This window comes from Cyprinus carpio, chromosome A19, assembly GCF_018340385.1.
Source record: "Cyprinus carpio isolate SPL01 chromosome A19, ASM1834038v1, whole genome shotgun sequence".
NCBI lineage: Eukaryota > Metazoa > Chordata > Actinopteri > Cypriniformes > Cyprinidae > Cyprinus > Cyprinus carpio.
In genome coordinates, this window is record NC_056590.1 from 813,680 (window position 1) to 834,288 (window position 20,609).

At 35.1% G+C, this 20,609-nt stretch overlaps 1 protein-coding gene and 1 long non-coding RNA gene across 32 annotated transcripts in view; one reads left to right on the top strand and one right to left on the bottom strand.

Annotated features, from left to right (window-relative positions):
- The window catches only part of LOC109062068 (regulating synaptic membrane exocytosis protein 2-like), a 128,403-nt gene that overhangs the window by 13,283 nt on the left and 94,511 nt on the right, over positions 1 to 20,609 (top strand). For 29 of the 30 annotated variants that reach the window (XM_042775963.1, XM_042775962.1, XM_042775965.1 and 26 more), the window contains 2 exons: positions 641 to 851; positions 10,013 to 10,185. In XM_042775963.1, coding sequence (XP_042631897.1) covers positions 641 to 851; positions 10,013 to 10,185 — 384 coding nt within the window. Of the gene's footprint in view, positions 1 to 640; positions 852 to 10,012; positions 10,186 to 15,331; positions 15,791 to 20,609 lie in introns of those variants that run through there. The other variant, XM_042775988.1, reaches the window with a different exon arrangement.
- Positions 746 to 15,297, bottom strand: LOC122148729. 2 transcript variants are annotated; one of them, XR_006162577.1, is made up of 5 exons: positions 14,840 to 15,297; positions 13,397 to 13,471; positions 4,881 to 5,183; positions 4,442 to 4,504; positions 746 to 882 (listed from the first exon to the last, which is right to left on the bottom strand). It is a non-coding gene; the product is annotated as an uncharacterized LOC122148729 (long non-coding RNA). The 2 variants fall into 2 exon arrangements; XR_006162578.1 differs by lacking the exon at positions 4,881 to 5,183.

Genomic DNA, 20,609 nt, shown 5'->3' on the forward strand with positions numbered 1-20,609 from the left:
CACATTCACTGAACAGCTTTCAGCCATAATATATAACACAACAGGAAAAGTATAGCTAGTTGTAAACATGAAAAATTCAGCCAGAGAAAACACATTTATTTTATATTTGGATAAATTTGTATGATTTGTACTATTTTATGCGTATTAGAAAAAAAGTATGAGATTTAGAAAAAAAGCATGCATTAAGGTCCATCCCTAAACTTAACCCTGGTGTAAGAAAATTGTATGAAAACATATGAATGATCCCAAATTCACAACCAAATGTACAGGTACCTTTTTTTCCTAGATGGTGCTCTTGACCTGTTTTGACCCGTCTTTCATGGACAAAAAGAATGTTTTACTAAAGTTATATACTTCTTTTCACAAGAATTCACAAGAATGTTTTCCAAGTATCACACCCTATTATCACATCCTATTTGTGGAAAATCTTTTTTTTTTTTTTTTTGCAGGATATGATGAACCTGATGAGGTTCATCACTGATTCCTGATGAGTTTTGCACATAAGTTAATTAACAGGTGTCACACCTGTCACAACACAAACTGATCCAGGAGCAGCTCTTCACACCTGACTCTCCACCTCGAATGTAAATCATGACAGCGTCACAAGAAAGCACTAAATGTCCGTCTCTGCTCCCCACAGGAAGCTGCACCAGCAGTTTGAGATGTACAAGGACCAGGTGAAGCAGATCGGAGAGGAGGCTCCGAAGAACCCGGAGCAGAAGGGAGACTCGCCCATCTGTGGGATCTGCCACAAAACCAAGTTTGCCGATGGCTGCGGCCGCGTCTGTTCTTATTGCCAAACCAAGTTCTGTGCGCGCTGTGGAGGACGCGTCTCCCTCCGCTCCAACAAAGTACGTCTGATTCTCTCTCTCACCGTAGAGTCTGTAGATAATATAAAGACCTCATTTATGTGGCCCTGTGTCTGTATGCTGTATTTCTACATCTTTCATGTTGTATATGGATTTGGCAGCTTTTGATCACGCAGTAAGTTAACCATTTAATCTCGTGACCACAAGAGGGTGCTGAAATGTAACAAGAAAATAAAGCCCCGAAACATTCCAATATCTGAGTGTCTAAGTGCTGCTGTTGTCTGCCTCCACAGCTCTTGATCTCATGTATAAACAAACTATATGACAGAACATATACAGTATACAGTGCTGGGTGGATTACTTACAAATTGTAGTCCTTTACTGATTCCAAATTACATGACAAAGTTTCTGGTTATGTCTGCTGTGACCACTTATTTGATTAAATGGCACTTAAAGGGATACTCCACCCCAAAATGAAAATTTTGTCATTAATCACTTACCCCCTATTCGTTCCAAACCTGTAAAAGCTTCGTTCGTCTTCAGAACACAATTTAAGAAATGCTGTTTCTATGTGTATTTAGCTTTGATTTGAAAGAAAACAGCACATCCTTGTGGTCCGGATGATACAGAAGAGCATACACAGCATACGGTGATATGGAGAGACACAGAGGAGACTGTTGACAAAGGAATTATTGAATAAAGTCATAATTTTTGTTTTCTTCGTTTACAAAAAGTGTTCCCGTCGCTTCATATAACCTAGATTGTACATCTGATGGCAGATGGAGTATTCTGACCACGACTTTAATACCTTTTATGGACCTTGACACTGTCTCAGGCCTCCTGGTTTTCATCCAAAATATCTTAAATTATGTTCCAAAGACGAATGGAGCTTTTACGGGTTTGGAACAACATTTTCATTTCGGGGTGGAGTATCCCTTTAACATGAGTGTGTGCAAGAAGACTTAAAATTCTGGACATTTTGAGGGAAAGGCACGGCCGTCGCTAGTGGGGTGAAAGGTGGTGAGGATTGTAGGGGCCCACGGCTGAGGGGGGCCCCCCTGACGATTTCAACCGACTGTCCAAGACCAGCATAAGAAGACGACCTGCGCGTCGTCAAGAAAGCTTATCAATTGCACGTGTTTTAAGTTTTGGCAATTTAAACATTCAAAAAAACACACAAAAACAAACGAATCTAAAAAAACCACAACTAAAAACTCAACTGTTCGCAGAGTTCGGTATGCAAACGGAGAGCCGCACAAACACCGAACCGACCACTTCTTCACTTCCTCCCGTGCCTGAACGAACAAATACACCTTGCCAGTTTAAACATACAAACACAAAAATACATGAAAGGCTAGTTCAGCATCCGCACGCTGTTTTGTGTACGCAGAGATCCGCATCCCAAATAAAAGTTTTTGTGTACATAATATATGTGTGTGTACTGTTTATATTTATTATATATATATATAAATACACACATGCACGTATATATTTAAGAAAAATGTGTTATATTTTTATATTAAATATATTTATATATAATATCAAATATAAAAATATAGGACATGTAAATATTTTCAAAATATATACTGTATATGTGTATATATATATATATATATATATATATATATATATATATATATATATATATATATATATTCATAATAAATATACACAGTACACACACATATGTTATGTACACAAAAACTTTTATTTGGGATGCGATTAATCATGATGACAGCACTAAATCAGACAAGTATCCATTCTTATTTTGTGAAAAACAGTATGTGATGGAAAAGTTTTCTTGATATTTTTAACTCGGCATTATCTAATTTGGAAATATTATGTATTTTTTGCAAACCAGCAGCACTAGTTTTATTTATTTATTTTTTTTTTAATAAAGAAACCAGCACAGGCTGTTCAGTACTGTTTCCACTAGTGGGCATCTTCTCCCATTATACTCCACACAGTGATTCAGGCCTTTCCTCTGTGCATGTCTCCTGTGTTTGATTTCAAACACCTAATATCAATTTTTTGTCTGACTGTAGTTTTGTCTTACAGAAGTCAGAAAACCATTGAAGTTTAGACTTGAATACATGAATCAATACTAATATTACAGTACATTTCCCTCCGTTCCTCTCTGTTTCTTTCTTTTTTTATTTCTTGCTCATGTTCCATTTCATCACACTCTCAATTTCTCGCATAAATTTACAGCAGGGGGACAATTTGTTCTGCAGCTTCTCATTTTCTTTAGTGTTTATTTTTTCTTTATGGTTTTATCATTATGTTTAAATTCTCACAAGCCCTTTTAACATGAACCATTAATATTGTAAAACTTGAATTATAATGACAACCGGATGTATCCAAAAATAATGCACTTAATTTTCACATGCTGCTGGCAGATTATTGTCCCATTACAGTGAAAGAAAATGAAACATTTACTGTAGGACTATTAATATATTTATACTACCATTATTTATACAATATATTTACACTACTGTTCAAAAGTTTGTGGTTGGTTCGAATTTTCTAATGTTTTTGAAACGAGTCTCCTATTTATTTGATCAAAAATACAGTAAAAATAGTAATATTGTGAAATATTATTATTACAGTTCAAAATAATGTTCTCTATTTTAATATATGTTAAAATGTAATTTATTCCTGTGATATAAAGCTGAACTTTCAGCATCATTACTCCAGTATTCAGTGTCACGTGATCTTTCAGAAATCAGTATAATATGCTGATTTGCTGCTCAAGAAATATTTATTATTATTATAAATGTTGAAAAGTTGTGCTGCTTAATATTTTTGCAGAAACCATGATATTGTTTTCAGGGTTTTATTTATTATTTTATTTATTTATTTATTTTTATGAAAAGAATTTTAATTTTAAATAGAAATCTTTTGTGACATTTGTCACTTTTGATCACATTAATGAGCCCCGCTGAATAAAATTATGAATTTGAAGTAAAAAAAAAATAATAATAAAAAAAAAAAATCACGCTGACTCCAAACTTTTTATTGTTAGTGTGTCTGTGTGTGTGTGTGTGTGTGTATATATATATATATATATGCATTTTTTTATTAATTTTAATTATTTTTATGATATTTAAGCACATTTTAACCCCCCCCCCCCCCAAAAAAAAAAAAAAAAACAAAACAAAACAAAAAACAAAAATATTTTATTCTGAGGACACAACATATTTGATATATTGCCTTTAATGCTGATTGATACATTTGTAATAAATAAATAAATAAATGTTTTTAGTATACTTATTTAGTAAAATTATTTAGTATACTTTTAAAAAATGTTTACTTTTTTTAAACATTATTTCAAAACTTTTTTGCATTCATAAAATGATAAAAAAAGAGAAATGAAATGAAATAAAATAAAATAAAATTACTGGTTTAATTTACTCTACTTTCTCTTAATTTTGAGATTGATCAGGCGTTCAGGTACAGACATTTGATTTGACACGTGACTGAACATGAAAGAGGAAAGCGATTCACTGAACAGGCTTCATAACTGGCATAAGTTCCAATGATTTTTTTTTTAAAGCAAATGTCTCTTTATTTAATGTTGTGAAAACAGATCCTGAGCTTTGTTTGTTGTGTAGATGTACACGTTAGCTCACCTCAGACAGCTGCTTCAGCCAGACAGTTGCTTTCAGTGTATGGAGATTCTGCCCTCGGAGGAGCTGAAGAATGTGGAAAATAACTTTACTGATGGTCAATTGTTAATCAGTGACTAATTCACTATTCACAGCTCATGAATGATGAATGGTGTGCATAATGCATAGTGTTTAGTGAGGGCACAGCAGCAGGAAGATCTGTACATGTTTCTGATGAGATAACACTGTGATAAACAGCACTTGTATGTAGTTAGCAATGCTCACTCAGCTTGAGTTCTTGTTGGTGGAGGCAAAGACATGTTAGCTCTAATTCAGGCACCCCAAGGAAACAATATAGTGGATTTTCAGAGCTAAGGTTTTAAATCAGAAGTACACGGGACAGCAAACCAAAATATGTATTTATCTAGATGCTAGTTTTTATTTAAACTGTTTATCCACTTACTTGGCACATAAGGTGTTGTTGGATTAGTTTCCGTGGCTTGAGATGAACACGTATGATTATGGCATTATTATGTTAAATTAAATTCATCGATTTTGGAATTTTGGAAGCTGACTGGAGCTCAGCGGGTTGTTGTATTCCCATGGCGCGGTGGCTGTCATGGACACCGGCGCTGCTGTGTCTGATGTCAGTGTCAATGGCTGCACATGTTAGTGAGGCCATGGATTGAGTTCCCCTACAGTGCTAGATGACCAGATTCTTTTTCAGCACAGGGACAGTGATGTCATGGAGCCCTTGCTTCATGCCCTTAAACACACACACACCCACAGCATTTTATATGGGAGGACAAGAAAAAACAGCTGACAAAAAACCCCGCACTTTATAATAATAATTACCATAACTAACCATAAAATGCATTATAACTGCATTTATAGTGGGTATCAATGCCTTATAATAAGAATAATTGCAACTAATAATTCTGAATAACTGAGTTACATAATTCTACTTTGAAAGGATCAACACCCAACTTCTGTGTGTTATGTGTTAAACGCATAGCTAAATATTTTAATGCATTATAATTGTAGCTGGACATATTCGTGAAAAGATCATAATACATCATTATGAATGCCTTTATAATGCATTAAAGGAATAGTTCACCCAAAAATGAACATTTGCTTAAAATATCCTCACCCTCAGGTCATCAGAGATGTAGATGAGTTTGTTTCTTCATCAGAAAAAAAAAATGTAGAAATTTATCATTACATCACTTAGCAATGGATGCTGTGCAGTGAATGGGTGCCGTCAGAATTAGAGTCCAAACAGCTGATAAAACCATCTGGTATTTTATCTGGAAGTGATGGTTTAAAGTTTAAAATGACTAATTGATGGACTGGAGTAGATTTCTTATGGATTATTTTGATGTTTTTATCAGCTGTTTGGACTCTCATTCTGACGGCACCCATTAACTGCAGAGGATCCATAAATGAGTGATGTAATGCAAAATTTCTAAATTTTTTGAATGCTATGAAGAAACTCATCTACATCTGGGAAGTCTGATGTTTTCATTAAAAGGTCCTGTTTTGACATTTGGCTTAAACATTATGAGATAAAATATTCTGTTAAAATAAAATAATATAATATTAATAATAATAATAATAATAAACATCTATAACGTTTAAAATATAGGGTGAATTTTCCTTTCATGCCAACTTCAAGTGCTAACACAAACATTATTATATAGACATTCACATAGCTGTGCAAGGTAATGAAACTTTTATATATATTTTCAGATGCATATCTGAACAGACATTAATAATAAATTGTTATTAAGGTTTATTAATGTAATAAAAGTTATTATAAAGTTTTGAACCCGTTGAAATCATACCCAATACACAACTTCATTTCACACTATCCCCAATCCACTTATTTCACAAAAAAAATTTCAGACACATAGTGTCTTAATATTTTAGATTTCCAGAATCAGAGCGTCATGTTGTAGAACGGCACTGTTTCTTGTGCTCCAAACACCTCTGCTGTGACAGATGGGAATGTGTGGAACAGAGGTTTTGGATCTGTTTACTGTTTTTGATGCTGTTTTATTTTAACTAGCTGTTTTGTTTGAAGTCAACATTATGCCAAGACATCTTTTTGGTAAACTTGCTCAATTTAAGCCAGTTTTCTCCTAGTGAATACAAACACATTACATAAGAGATGATTCTGTTGCACTGTGAAGTGTTGTGTGAGAATGAAGCCAGTGTATGACTTCTAGTGTTTTCTATACAGTTTTTTTTTTTTTATTATTATTTTTTGCCATTTCAATTAAATGTATTCAGTGAAAACAACAATATTTTATTGCAGTTAAGTTCACTTAGACTTCTTTCACACATTGTGAGATCATGTTAGGTGATCTTCATCACAGCTTTTGAGAGAGATGAATAACCCCGAGGACATAGTTTGAGTGTATTCCGCTTTTAGTGTTCACAGTGTTTGGCTAAAGCTTCGTGTCTGTTATTACCTGTGTTTTTTCGGCCGGTTTGAGGCGGCATGCATTCGTAATGAACTGAATTCCGGCTTAGTGGCTTGATAGCGTCAGGATCCGTAAATAATGTAGGCTAAAGCGAAGAGCAGTGAGTTCCTCCTCAGCTTCATCGCGCATTCAGCCTCTTAAACGCCGATCGCTTCCGCTGTCAGACACGCGCAGAACTGGCTCAGTGGCGGCTTCTCACGCGCTTCTCGGATCCAGGCTCGGATCGAGCCGAGCGTTTGTGGTTCTGACGGAAGCCGCAGACGCAGCGGAGCACCGGAGTGCATTACACGCTATTAAGTTCTTCTGTGTCGGCGTTCATCGCGTCTCGGCGGACACAAAATGACTCGCAACGACGACATGGGTAGGGTACTAATCTATTGCGCGTTAAGTTTGAAGTTATATGTTTTGGACACATTCGACCAGTGCCGGGGTTGTCACAGGGCTATACAGTATCTCAGTGACAGTGGTTTTGAGTTAAAAGTTTAAATAAATGTGTGATAAATTTCCAGACTAGCAAGTTTTGTTTAGTAAACAAGTTACCACAATTAACACACTGACTGAACATGCGTTCAGACTTTCATTTGTTAGGTTATTGAAGGTAGATTTTAACGAAAGACTGAATTATGTTATGTGTTTTTAATACAGTGAAAAGTGTATTTTCACAAAGGTCAGGTTATAGTGCCACTTAAACACTTCATATTTTTTACACTTTTATTTATTTTTTTATTTTTTATTAATTACAGTAGCCTAATTGTTGGCCAAAACAATGATTAGATTTTTTTATAGGGTGGCTTTTTCCCTTTTTATTTGGTTAGGCTGTGTAACTGCTAGTTAACACTGTGACAACTTACCCCATAGAGTGTTACAACATTCTCTCAAATAAATAAACAAACAGACTGTATTTTCTTCCTGAGCACTAGAGTGCAGTTGTTGGGTTTTGGAATTTAAAATTCTTTTTTTTTTTTTTTATAGAGGTATTAACTTTTAACACTAACTTTTTGAAGATATCAGCCTACATTATTTTATCTTAATTTTTAAGCATTATCGACAACTACGCCAAACATAGATGTACACACTCTCATTCTTCTGGTGCATAGGCCCAAAAAGGAAGATCATACGAAAAAAAAAAAAAAAAGATGTGATATTGTATTTTTATTTTTTTATTTTTAGAAAATATGATCTTAATTTAAATATGTAAATTTGTGGTGAAGAACTACACTACCCACGATCCGTCAGAGCTCTCATGATTTAATCATGTCTCTCTATACTTAAACTACTGTACATTTTTTCTATAAATCTATAGTTTTTATTTTAATTTTTTTATTATGATGTTTGCAATGTTTTATACTGCAAGTCTTGTATTAGTCGCTGGTTTCTTTGTGTTCCTCTAAATGCAGACATTTGTGTAGCTTCTGCAGTAATGCATTTCTCATGTAGCAGCATTTGCATTGAGCACTTTAATGTCCACAGTCCATTTGAAAGCAGCTCATGCAATATTTCCTTATGTCTGTCACTAATGGCCCTCTTGTTCTATTTTCTGAGCCCATTCCATTCATACACAAACTCATTTGCTCCCTTTTGGTCTCTCTCTCTCTCTCTTTCTCTCTGGTGACTCAGCAAAGGCAGGTGACCACTCTCCTATAGCAGCAATTCTAATGGTTGTCATTGATTTACTCGCTCTCAGCGTCTCTCGCTCAGTTTAAATGAGTGTGAGTGTGTGACTTTAGTGTGTTTGAGAGTGCAGTTCATAGATGTGTTAGTCTGTCAGTCTCACAGTCTTACAAACATTTACCATAGCAAAGATAAAATAATAGTTTTTACTGTAATAATAGTAACTACGGTTATTGATACTCACGGATTTGAACAAATTACCCCTAATTTCCCAAATTACTATTACCCTAACTACTAAACTGGCCTGTTACACTTCACAAACCACCAGTATTATGGAAATTGAGGACACCAGGTGAGTTATGGTATAGAACTATAAATTATAAGGGAGCTGAATTTTTTGCTGTAGTTTATGTTTTCAGTATTTTCTGTATCTTATTTATTGAAAGTGATATGTTTTAGTTTGCACATTGTACAACAAATACCCGTATGGAAAAAAAGTACACTTTAGCATACTAATTAAAAAAAAGTATAATTTAAAAGAATATACTTAAGTAGTGCAAAACTGAATGTAATATTTTCAGACACTTAATTGCAATTAAATGAAAACATTGTATCTTACATTTTTGTGAAATCTTAGACTAGCTGAACTTAACAGTGCATTTTTGACTCACTTAAGTACAACTTAAGTTTATCTTTAGATGCAATCTCATAATTACTTCTATTGAAATGTACTGACAAGCTTAAACGATAAACTAAAATATATACTTTAATGTCATTTCTATTGAAACGTGTACATCTTGTATTTAAATTAGTGTTCTTAAGCAATTAAACCTAATTAATTGCATGATGTGCTGATTATCTAATTAATCACAAACTAAAATCGCACATCAATTTGGAGAAATTACCCCCCAAAAAATCATTTAAAGTCATTATTGTGAATAAGAAAAGCACTGAATAGACAATACAGAAAAGTAACTTTAGAATGGTGAGTCAACATAGAAAAAAAGTATAATGAAATATGTAAATAATAAATATTAAAATAAAACCGCCAGTAAATATGAAACTAAAACCAACAGAATATATTAACAAGATAATAACATAACCATACAAACACATAATCCATTCAAAATTCAAACAAATTAATGACTAAGCAAGTGACTGTCTTTACGAATGAGTCACTGAATCATTGACTCAAACGATTCGTTCAAAACGATTGATTCAAAACCAAAACAGTTTTGCCGAGGCTTTGTTTGGAACTATGTTAGTTTGTGAAATTGAGCAAAAACTGACAATCCGGACAATACTGTGTCTAAAATATTTATTGTTTATTGACCTGTTGTATAAAATCAATATCACATTTGAAATCGTGCTGATATTTGGGGAAAAAAAATTTAAAAATAAAATCTGCATGTCTTGGTTTGTTATTGAATTGTTTTTGTGCTTTTAATCTCATATTTTGACAAATTCCTTCAATCCTAATTTTTCATTTTATATGTAGGTAATGTGGGTATGCAACCTGTGCCGAAAACAACAAGAAATCCTCACAAAGTCGGGAGCATGGTTCTACAGCAGTCCTGAGGGCTCCATATCAGGGCCCCAAGCCAAAGTAAGGGGAGGCCCAGCCGGAGCAAACCAGGACCCTCTCAGAAACGGTTCAGGGATCCCAGACAGGTCAGACATTCATACTCCTGCATCTTGCTCGGCCTCAGACAATGTTTAATGTTCCTTAGTTCAGCATTGTGTGGGGCTGATGTTGTTTTTTAGACTAATCACAATGTGAAAATAATTAAGCATAAATTACAATTTAAAATAAATTTAGATTTTAAATATAATATTTATATTATAAATACATAAAACAAATACAAAAATCAATCATTATTATTTTTTTTATTATTATTGATGTCATTTGTAGTGAAGAAAACAGACCTCATTGCTGTTACATGCATATGTGTTATTGTCTAAGAGAAATTAGCAAAGTGCAATATGATATATTTTTCGATTTCTTCGCTATTTTCTCAGGACATGCATTTGATATTAGAGGTCGACCGATAGTGGATTTTGCCGATACCGATAGCTAGGTTGGACCAAACTGGCCGATACGATTAATCAACCGATAGTTTTTAAAATGGATACTAAATGAAAACTAAAACAGTGCTTTACTATTTTTAAAAAAGCAGTAGCAGTACTGAACCATACTTTGTAAATGAATAAACATATTAATATTAATTATTATATTGATCATTGGTTATTTCATAGTTTACTAGTTAAAAAAGAAACTTTAAAATTTAAAAATGTAGCCTATTAGTAATAGTGAACACACTAGGAACAATACTTCCACAGCTTTCATTAATATTACAAATAGACTCTTACTGTTAAGTATTACCATTTAATTTTAACAGTCATGCTTAAAGATGGCCATCTTTAAATATCTACAGTACACAAGGCCATAGCATTAAAATTACATACATATATTATTGATATTGTATGTGCATTCTCATGATTATCTAATCAAAAAAAAAAAAAAAAAATAAATATATATATATATGTATATATATATATTTGTGTGTGTGTGTGTGTAAGTTACACACTGGGCAAAAGCGCAACGCTGCGTCTGGGAGAAGTCACACACCAGACGTGTCACGTTCAATTCAAGCAGCAGTCTAAAACTGTTTATTTAATCACCAAATGGAGTTTGTTTCAAGAATGAACAATGTGGGATAAATGAGCTTTAAGTTAGGTTTTTAGAAAAACAGAGCAAACTGAAAGAGAAAGTACGATCTGTATTACAGCTCTCTATATGAAGCATACAGACTGCATTAGAGCCACAGAAAGAGCACAATACATAGGGTGATGCCATTATGTACATTAACAATGATTTGGGACAAATATAATGTAATTAATGGAAAACTATGTGAATGGCGCTCTGTTCCGCGGCAGGATTTTCTGTCGGCTGCATTTAAATGTGCGTTTGAAGTTTCCCGCCCCATTCACACCTCAAAAAAAAAACAAAAAACAAACAAAACGATTTCTGCTGTTACTGAATAAGTACTGTATAATGGCAGCGGACCCATCTCAGCCACTCCAGCAACGAACGCAACCCGGAAAATTATCGGCATGGATTTTTGCAGATAAATGATAGTTCCGCCAATCAACTATCGGTGCCAATTAATTGGCAAAACCGATACATCGGTCAAACTCTATTTGATATGTATGATATTTATGAATGTCACTCGAAGCAGCATTAATAATGTTTGAGTTCTTTGTTTAGGGGTGTCTGTAATATTCAGACATACAGTACCCATGCATTGAGAGTTTGGCTGTGTTTAAGATGCTGTGACAATTATCTTGGATATCTGGTTGATACTTTCTTATTCAAAGCAACATTCAGTGATGGTTGCCTCAGAGGAACCTGGGGTTAAAACTAATGGATATGGATTTTGCAGTAACTACATTGTTATATTTTAAGAAGTAAATGAGAGACACTCTTACACACATCTCTCCTACACTACAATAATATTTTGATATAGATGTTTTCTCTTCACAATAATAAATAATAATAATTATGATATTACTCTTGTGAAAAAATAAATTTCAGCATACTGCATACATAAAAAAAATAATATAAAGAAATATACTTGAGTGTGAACTGAATTTTATGTTTTAAGACACTTAATTGCATATAATTAAAATAATTTATAGTTTCAATTTATATTAAATGCAAGTATATAAACTTTAAAGTACTTCTTTGACTCACTTAAAGGGATAGACAAAAATGAAAATTTTATCATCATTTACTCACCCTCATGTTGTTCCAAACCTGTATCTGTTTCTTTCTTTTGTTGAACCATTAACAACAATAGTAACCAAGAAGAAGAAAAAAAAAACTGTGGAAGTCAATGGGTGGGATCAACTAAAATAAAACACTATAAAATAAAAACTACTGAAACCAACTAAAATATACTATAATGTAATATCTACTGAAACTTGTTTGTCATGCATTTAAATATATGTGTAATCACACATTTAAAATATATTCACTTTAAATGTTTAATTAACTTTAAAATCAAAATACACTTAAGTGGTCTTTTATTTCAGTAATATATTATCTGCAAGTACTTTTTAAATATATATATATATATATATATGCTTTTAAGATTTATATATGCTTATTAAGCAGTGCAATTAAAGTAAATACAGTACAAGTTGCACATTCAGTGCAATTAAGCACACTTTTTTCACAAAGTTATGTATTCTGGACAATACTTAGGTTTTAAAGTGGGATTCTTATATAAAAATAGTACTAGTGATGCTGACAACCTTCGTGACTAGACCAGATATTTCACTGCTAAGCTATGGACAGCAATACCCATTATCTCTGGCCTGATTCATAAAGTGGACTAGAGATCCCGTCAGACTCGTTCCAGCAGATCATTAGGGGCTGTAAGTGGTCCAGGAACTAATGAGGAAAGTGCACTGACTACACAGGCCACATCAGAGTCAGACGGACTCACACACATTGAGCTCAGAGAGATGATGGTAATCAGTATTTCTGGTCTTCAGTAATTCATTTTTCAGTAATTTTGACTGCTCAAATTTTCAACATATTATTCCACTTGCGGCATTGGAATTGCACTTATGAGATGGAGCAATTCCATCTGCTGTTATATAATTGCTAGTACATATGCATCAGATACATTTCTTTGTCCGTTTCATTGCATCTTGTTTTTTTTTCAGTGTTGGAAACATCATGATTGATGTGTTTTAAGGTTCTGTTTCATTCAGCTGTGCTCAGCTGTTTTTGAATGCAAACACACACAACATCCCTCCAATACTTAAAGGGATACTCCATCCCAAAATGAAAATTTTGTCATTAATCACTTACCCTCATGTCGTTCCAAACCCGTAAAAGCTCCTCCTCTGCAGTGAATGGGTGCCGTCAGAATGAGAGTCCAAACAGCTGATAAAAACATCACAATAATCCACAAGTAAATTGAGAAAAGCTGTGTGTTAATTAAAATAATTTATAGTTTAAGGGTTAACAGGTTATAAGACGCAAATCCATTAAGATGTTTTAAAGGGATAGTTCACCAAAAAATGAAAATGTGCTGATAATTTACTCACCATCTAAGACGTAGCTGTTTTTTTTCTTCAGTAGAATAGTAAAGATTTTAGCTGAAACTGTGGTCCTTGGTGATTCATAAAATGCAAGTCTGCAGCTACTTGTCTTTGAGAATAAAAAAGCATATCAAAGCTCCTGATGATATATTGAGGTCTTGTGAAGCAAAATGATCAGTCTGTGCAATCAACTGAGCATTATTTACCACATTATTATCTGCAATCCATAGATTCATGCAAACGGTCTGGAGTGATGTCCAGTTTGCAAATAATAAATAAATAAATATCAAAGTTATGATCCCGTTGTTCCCATCATGCACTGGGGCATGAATGATTAATAAAATTCCATTTTTCACTGTTTTCAAGTTGTATTTACACTGTTTTATGCTTGCTTTTGTTGTTAGGTTTAGTAACTTGCTTTCTTTTCCTCAGTGAACTCATTCAGTATTTTTTAAGGAAATGTTAATTTTTGGGTGAACTATTCCTTCAGACCTTCACAGCATAAAGGCTCGCTCACACCAACGATGATAACTATAACTATGAAGTTTTAATAATTGTTGTAATTCTATAAGAAAAGCATATACCACACCAGTTATAACGATGACAACACGAAGAAATGAAATGGTTGGAATCAGTTTAAGAACGATTATTTTTTTCTTCAGTTGTTGAGGTATAAAAACCACTGGCAGACAGCCAATCAAAATCCACCCAAATTTAAAGAGCACGATCATTTAAAGGCACAATTGACAAAACTGCAGTGTGGGCTTATACAGAACGCTATTGTCCATTGATCATCACGTTTTCATCATTTTTGTCACTTTCTAGAGTACTAGACTACTATTATTTTACTAGACTAAGTACTAGAGTACTGGGATGCTCAAGTGATGATCCATGATGTCAGTGATGTCAGCATAAATGGCTGCCCACTGCTCCGGGTGTGTGTGTGTGTGTGTGTGTGTGTGTTCACTGCTGTGTGTGTGCACTTTGGATGGGTTAAATGCAGAGCACGAATTCTGAGTATGGGTCACCATACTTGGCTGTATGTCACTTGTCACTTGTGATGATGATGATGTCTTGATTAGCTTTTATGATGACGAGGGACAGATAGAAAGAGAGAAACGAATGAAAAAAAGGAGAAAACGTAGGGAAATGTGGTCAATGATCTTAACAGCGCTGAAAACATTAGAAAGGAAATAAAACGTGTACTCACGTCCCAGAACGCCAAATGAGATTCGAGTCACTACGTACAGAGACGCCCTTAGGTTGCCAGATCCTCTTCAAATATCACCTCCTAAAGTGACACATTTTGAACCGCGTCGATGAGGTAAATAACAAATTAGGTTGGTTCGTAAAGGTGTTCCGTATATCAGTCGTGCACTGTAGAGCGCGCTGCTCCAGCGCTTTGAGCGTCGCTGAAATCAACTCCAGCACACTGGCTGTGTCTCAAAACCTAGTATGCTGAATGCCTAGCCTGCATATTTGGGCATCATATGCACTAGCCTACAAATGCAGTTTAGGCAGCTCACTATTTTGCCCCTCTTTCTGTATTTCTCCCGTTAGAGCTCACTGTAACCGTATGCCGCGTCCGCGTTTCCGTTTGCGCATCTCTCACTGAGAGCCGTGCAATAAAGCAGGAATGATATGAGTGTGTGTGTGTGTGTGTGTGTGTGTGTGGAGCTGGTAAAAATATAGAGAGAGAGAGAGAGAGAGAGAGAGAGAGTCTGTGCTGCTCCAGTTTGTCTGATTCTCCGAGGCGAGACGGTGGCGCATGGACGCAGCTCCAGATATTCTAGCAGCTGGTAAAAATGCAGCGCTGGTTTTCTGTCTCTCTGGCACGCCGTCAGACAGAATCCATCCCCCGCTCCCAGCAGCCGCAGCAGCACCTCAGGGCTGAAGCATGAGGCACACATCCATCAGATCTCCGGGAAAATATGGGACTTGATCGACACGGCAGCGCGTCGGATGTAGCGGTCGCGGGGCTGTGGGTGTGCTGCTGCTGTTTCCTCGAGTGAAAGACTACTGGGTTCAGTTAGGGAGGAGGGGGTTAGGTGAAAATGCAATTTGGGACATTGCGACAGTTCTGTAGCTCTTTTCTATCGCATTTTAAGGCACCCCAGACCATCTCGAAGCCAGAGCTGTTGGGACAGGCGCGAAACAGCAGGTGAGGCGATCGATACCCGCACACCGATCATCACACCAGAGCTAAACGAATACAGATATACATTACGGGCACATCCAGTGCTGTAGACTGACACGCGAGTGCTGAAAATGTCAAAGCGAATCCCGTCAAACGATGCGGTTTATGTCAATTAATGATTGGCATGGGTTTATAACTGATGGCCAAAAACGAAACTTCATTTCTTGATGGAACACAATGCAATATTAGGTAAATAATTTATTTTTTTTTTTTTTTTTTTTTTTTAGACTAGTTAACACAAAGTAAAAGTAAAAACGTTATTTTTACCTTAACTAGCAGTTTGAAATGAAAATAATATGCTATTAAATATAACAGGTTAATTTTTGACAGAAAGCATGTAAGAAAGGTAATATAAAGACATAAACATAAATTATAGGAAAAAAAATTGAGCAATAGTAAAATTAATGAAGAACATAAACGTATGTTTTAGGAAGGTAAATAGAGCCATTGTTGACTTTATGTTGACTCACTTTTTGCTCAAACATCCAAATGGCGAGGACTTGAGCATAAATGCAAGTGTATTAATTTATCTTACTGTTATTAGGAGCACATAATCACACAAAAGTGAAACAAGTGATTCACATAATTGATTTAGCTATTTTTGTGGTGGTGGACACTTTTATTCAGAGGTTATTTTTGGTGTACTCAGTTCACTTTGAGTTTTTACCCGTCACCCACAAATCATTTCACTTATGCTGCATAATGTTTTCCGATACTTAAGTTATATATTGGCAACATTACAGAATTTAATGCAGTCGGCTGCTATATTCTGTCAGTCTAGTTTTAAGAGTTTATGTGTGTGATGACGATACATGCTTATTCATTTGCTCCAAAATTGATAACTTATATCTAAAAAATAAAAAAAAAAAAAAACGACTTTTAAGTAAAAGTGTAAATTGATGGATCACTTAATTTGCCATTTTAACTTTATTATGCATCCATTTTCCATTATTATTACCCATATATGCTTTGTAAACACACACACACACACACACACACACACACACACACACACACACACACACACACACACACACACATATATATATATATATATATATATATATCCCGTCTCCCACCGTCCAGCCCTTCTTACAATTCAAGCTGTTATTGTATTTGTAAAAGCCTTATAGCCACTTAGCAGCAACCCATACATCAATGGACCGAATCATTTTCTTGTATCCCGGTCTCTGTGCTAATGCTGTTGATATTGCATGTGAGTGGTGGGCTGCTGAAATGGAATCTGACTCCCTCAGATGTCCTAATTAATTGCCGGCCACATTTCGGCCTCTTTGACTCTTGCTGATTTACTCCCTCAATCATTGATTATTTAGGAGCTGTATTTTCTCTAGTGTACTCTCTTCCCAAAAGCACTCGATCTAAATAGTAAAAAATACAATTATAACAGTAATATTGTGAAAAATTATTACGATCGATGGACAGTCAGAGCAGCCCATCCTGTTGTGGGCTGGAGCTGTGAAGTTGGACTGGATGATTCTCTTTTTTTCAAGTAGTGGAGAGTCAAAGAGCTGCAGCTCCAGCTCACTAATTCAGCAAAAAATAAAAAAAAAACACAATTATTATAATAAATTAATAAAAAATTAATGTCTTTTCTGCTCACTAAGGCTGCATTTATTTAGTAAAAAATACAATTATAACAGTAATATTGTGAAAAATTATTACAATTTAAAATAACTATTTTCAATGTGAATATCTGTTAAAATGTAATTTATTCCTGTGATCAAAGCAGAGTTCTGCAGACAAAATGTAAATGTAATGTAATGTAATGTAAATGGAAGCAAATTTTGATATTTTCTGAAGAAAGTGTGTCTGAGTTCTGCTTACCTGGGCAGATCCCATTGGCACAGTGCTGGGGTGCTGCTGTAGGTGTTTGCAGAGGTGTTGCTAAAAAAGGCTGCTTCATGTGGTTTGTAAGGAGCTCTGAGTGGTTTATAGAGTGTTACTACGCAGTTGACATGGTGTTGTGGTGCATTGCTAAGTGGTTGCTTATTGGCCTATCAAATTAAAGCCCACCTGGGGTTGGGCAATATGGCAAAAAATAAAATCTTGATTGTTTTTAGGCACCCATCCACCTGACATAAAACAAAACCGAAACGCACTTTTTTTTAACCATTTTTTCGGACAATTTTTTCGGAAGTGCGCCCCGCATGCACAGACTACATTGTAATCATTCGCTATCATGTCGTTTGTGTGTAAGCATTTCGAAATCTGTGCACAGGACACCGGCAGCCATTCAGCACTGGAAGTGCAGAGCTAAGCCCTGTCCCAAATGGCACACTCCGGACTTGTGGACTTCCTCAGAGTCCACACTTTGGTGACGTCATGTACATGAAATGTTGACACAAAGTCCTGTGAGTCCACGAGGGTGCATTGAGAGGTATTTTTGGGACAGACTCGATCGTCATGCCGGAAATAACGGTCTGGTTGTTTTTTGACAGGAGCTGCAGGTTCGGGGAATATGCAGATGAACTGAATTGGTTTAAATATAAATACTAGGTTTACATATGACTCAGTAAAGCCCTGACATTCAGTTCTATTTATTTAATGAATCATAATGCGATCGTATTATTCAACGCGCTATTATTATGTTTTAGATATCAACCACTGGTCGATGACCATAATGTTTGTATAAACTGTATGTAACAACTGGTAAAATGTACACCTAGATCATAAAAACCATAATGATACCTACACTTAAATATTTTCTTCTCAGCCATGTCATCAATTGCTCTTGAGCGAAATCTCCTCCCATCCGTTGTCTGATTGGCATTTCGCAAGGATTCCTGGGTAGTTAAAGTGTGCTGAGCCTGCATCTATGAGGGCTTCACGGAAGACCGCTTCAAGGGTACAAAGGGGGCACTGCTAAGCACACTTCAGAGTGCTAAAATGCTGAATGGGACGGCCTACGGACTCGTAGACTCGGCGAGCACACGCAATTTAAGTCCACGAGACCGAAAGTCCACATGAAGTGCGCCATTTGGGACAGGGCCCAACATGTCTGAGGCACAGATAGCAGGAAGCGCAAAAGAAGCACAAAATAAGAGCCCCTTTCCCGCGCTCGCTGAAGTTGCGCGAGTGTACTGTACCTGTCCACGCCCTGCACAAGCGTAGACAGTGAAGAGATGTTCAGCTCAACTTCTTGCGTGTTGGATGAGAAACAAAACGGACTAAACCATGACAAAGCTGAAATGCTTTTTTTTTTTTTTAAAGTAGAACTTGCATACACGTTTGAGAAACCAGAAGTAAACGTCAGTTCTGTATAGGATGATTATTTAATATTTTACCGTAAAATTACATCGACTTGATTTGATTTAAAAATCACCTGCTGTAGCACACTGAAAAAAAAAAAATGTTTCATTCATCCAATTAAAAATTTTTAGAGTAATGATTCACGTCTATATTATTTTAACTTGAGCCAATAGTTATTTATTTTTCATTGGCTCAAGTAAAAAAATATATATGTGAATCATAACCCTAATTTTTTTTTTAATTGGACGAATGAAACACTTTGCATCTTTGTTTTATTCGCACCAAAATTATTTGATTTTAACATTTTGGAATAATTTATTTATATAGCATACTTTTATTTAGTCTCACTGGTAAATACCTTTTTTTATTATTTAAAACCAAATTTAAAAACTAAACAAAATACTGACTGCTGATTAAGAAACATCTTATTGAATGTGTGTTGATTGTGTTGTTTGGATTGTAGAATATGCAGTAATTTCACATGCTTACAGTTAATCTTTTCATTTAAGGCCAGTTCTATGTAGTTTCAACCCAATTAAAAAACAAAAGCTAAATGCTGATGTCTGTACCATCTATGTTTATATTGAATGTAGGCTACTTACTGTGCAATTACTGACGTTAATTTCAGATGGTTACGGTTATTGCTTTCAATAGCCAAAAGCCAGTTTGGCCTATTAAATACCAAATAAACATCTTGTTTATGCCTACTTTCCTTCTTTCTTTCTTGTTTGTTGCTTAAAGAAAAGAAAAAATCGGAATCGGAATCGGACATGAAAATCATGATCAGTGCATCCCTAATTGTTTTATTTATTTATTTATTTATTTTTTTCAGTTTGTTTGGCAGATTCAAGAAAGTGATATTTTTTATCTTTAACTAGTCAAAAATTGTAACTACGTGATTCAAGTAACATTTTCTTTATTAAAAACTTTAAACCATCTGCTTAAAGAACGTTCTATTACACGTGCAGCTGTCATGAAGCAGACAATATGGTGTAAATGTAAAACAAACTCACTTGTTGCATGAAAATAGCTATGTTTCCATCCAAAGCTGCAAATTTAACTTATGCGCAAAACTGGAATATCGCATAAAACATTTGCGAATAAATCAGTTTCCATCCAACGAGTCAAAGAGAACAAAATCGTCACTTCCTGATAAACTGGCACTAAATATCTCTAAGAAAACTTGGAGAAGCCACTGAATATAATAATTTTTTCATATGTAATAAATGACTTGTGCTTAAGAGAGAGTAGACGTAACACAGTAAATGCGGTCATTGCTTTAAAGCGGGATGCCTTCTGTTTGGGAACGCAGTCATTAAAGACAGTAATTATACAGAAATACTTTGATGACAGACTTTCCTCAGGCATTTCAGAACTACCAAAACAACATATAGATGCTGTGAACGAGATCGAGCCACTGGTTAGTCAAGTTATCCCGCCTCATAGCTCACAGTCACATGACTTGTTCAGTGCGCATGGTGGAATTTATTCGGTAAATGTGTTTCCATTGTAG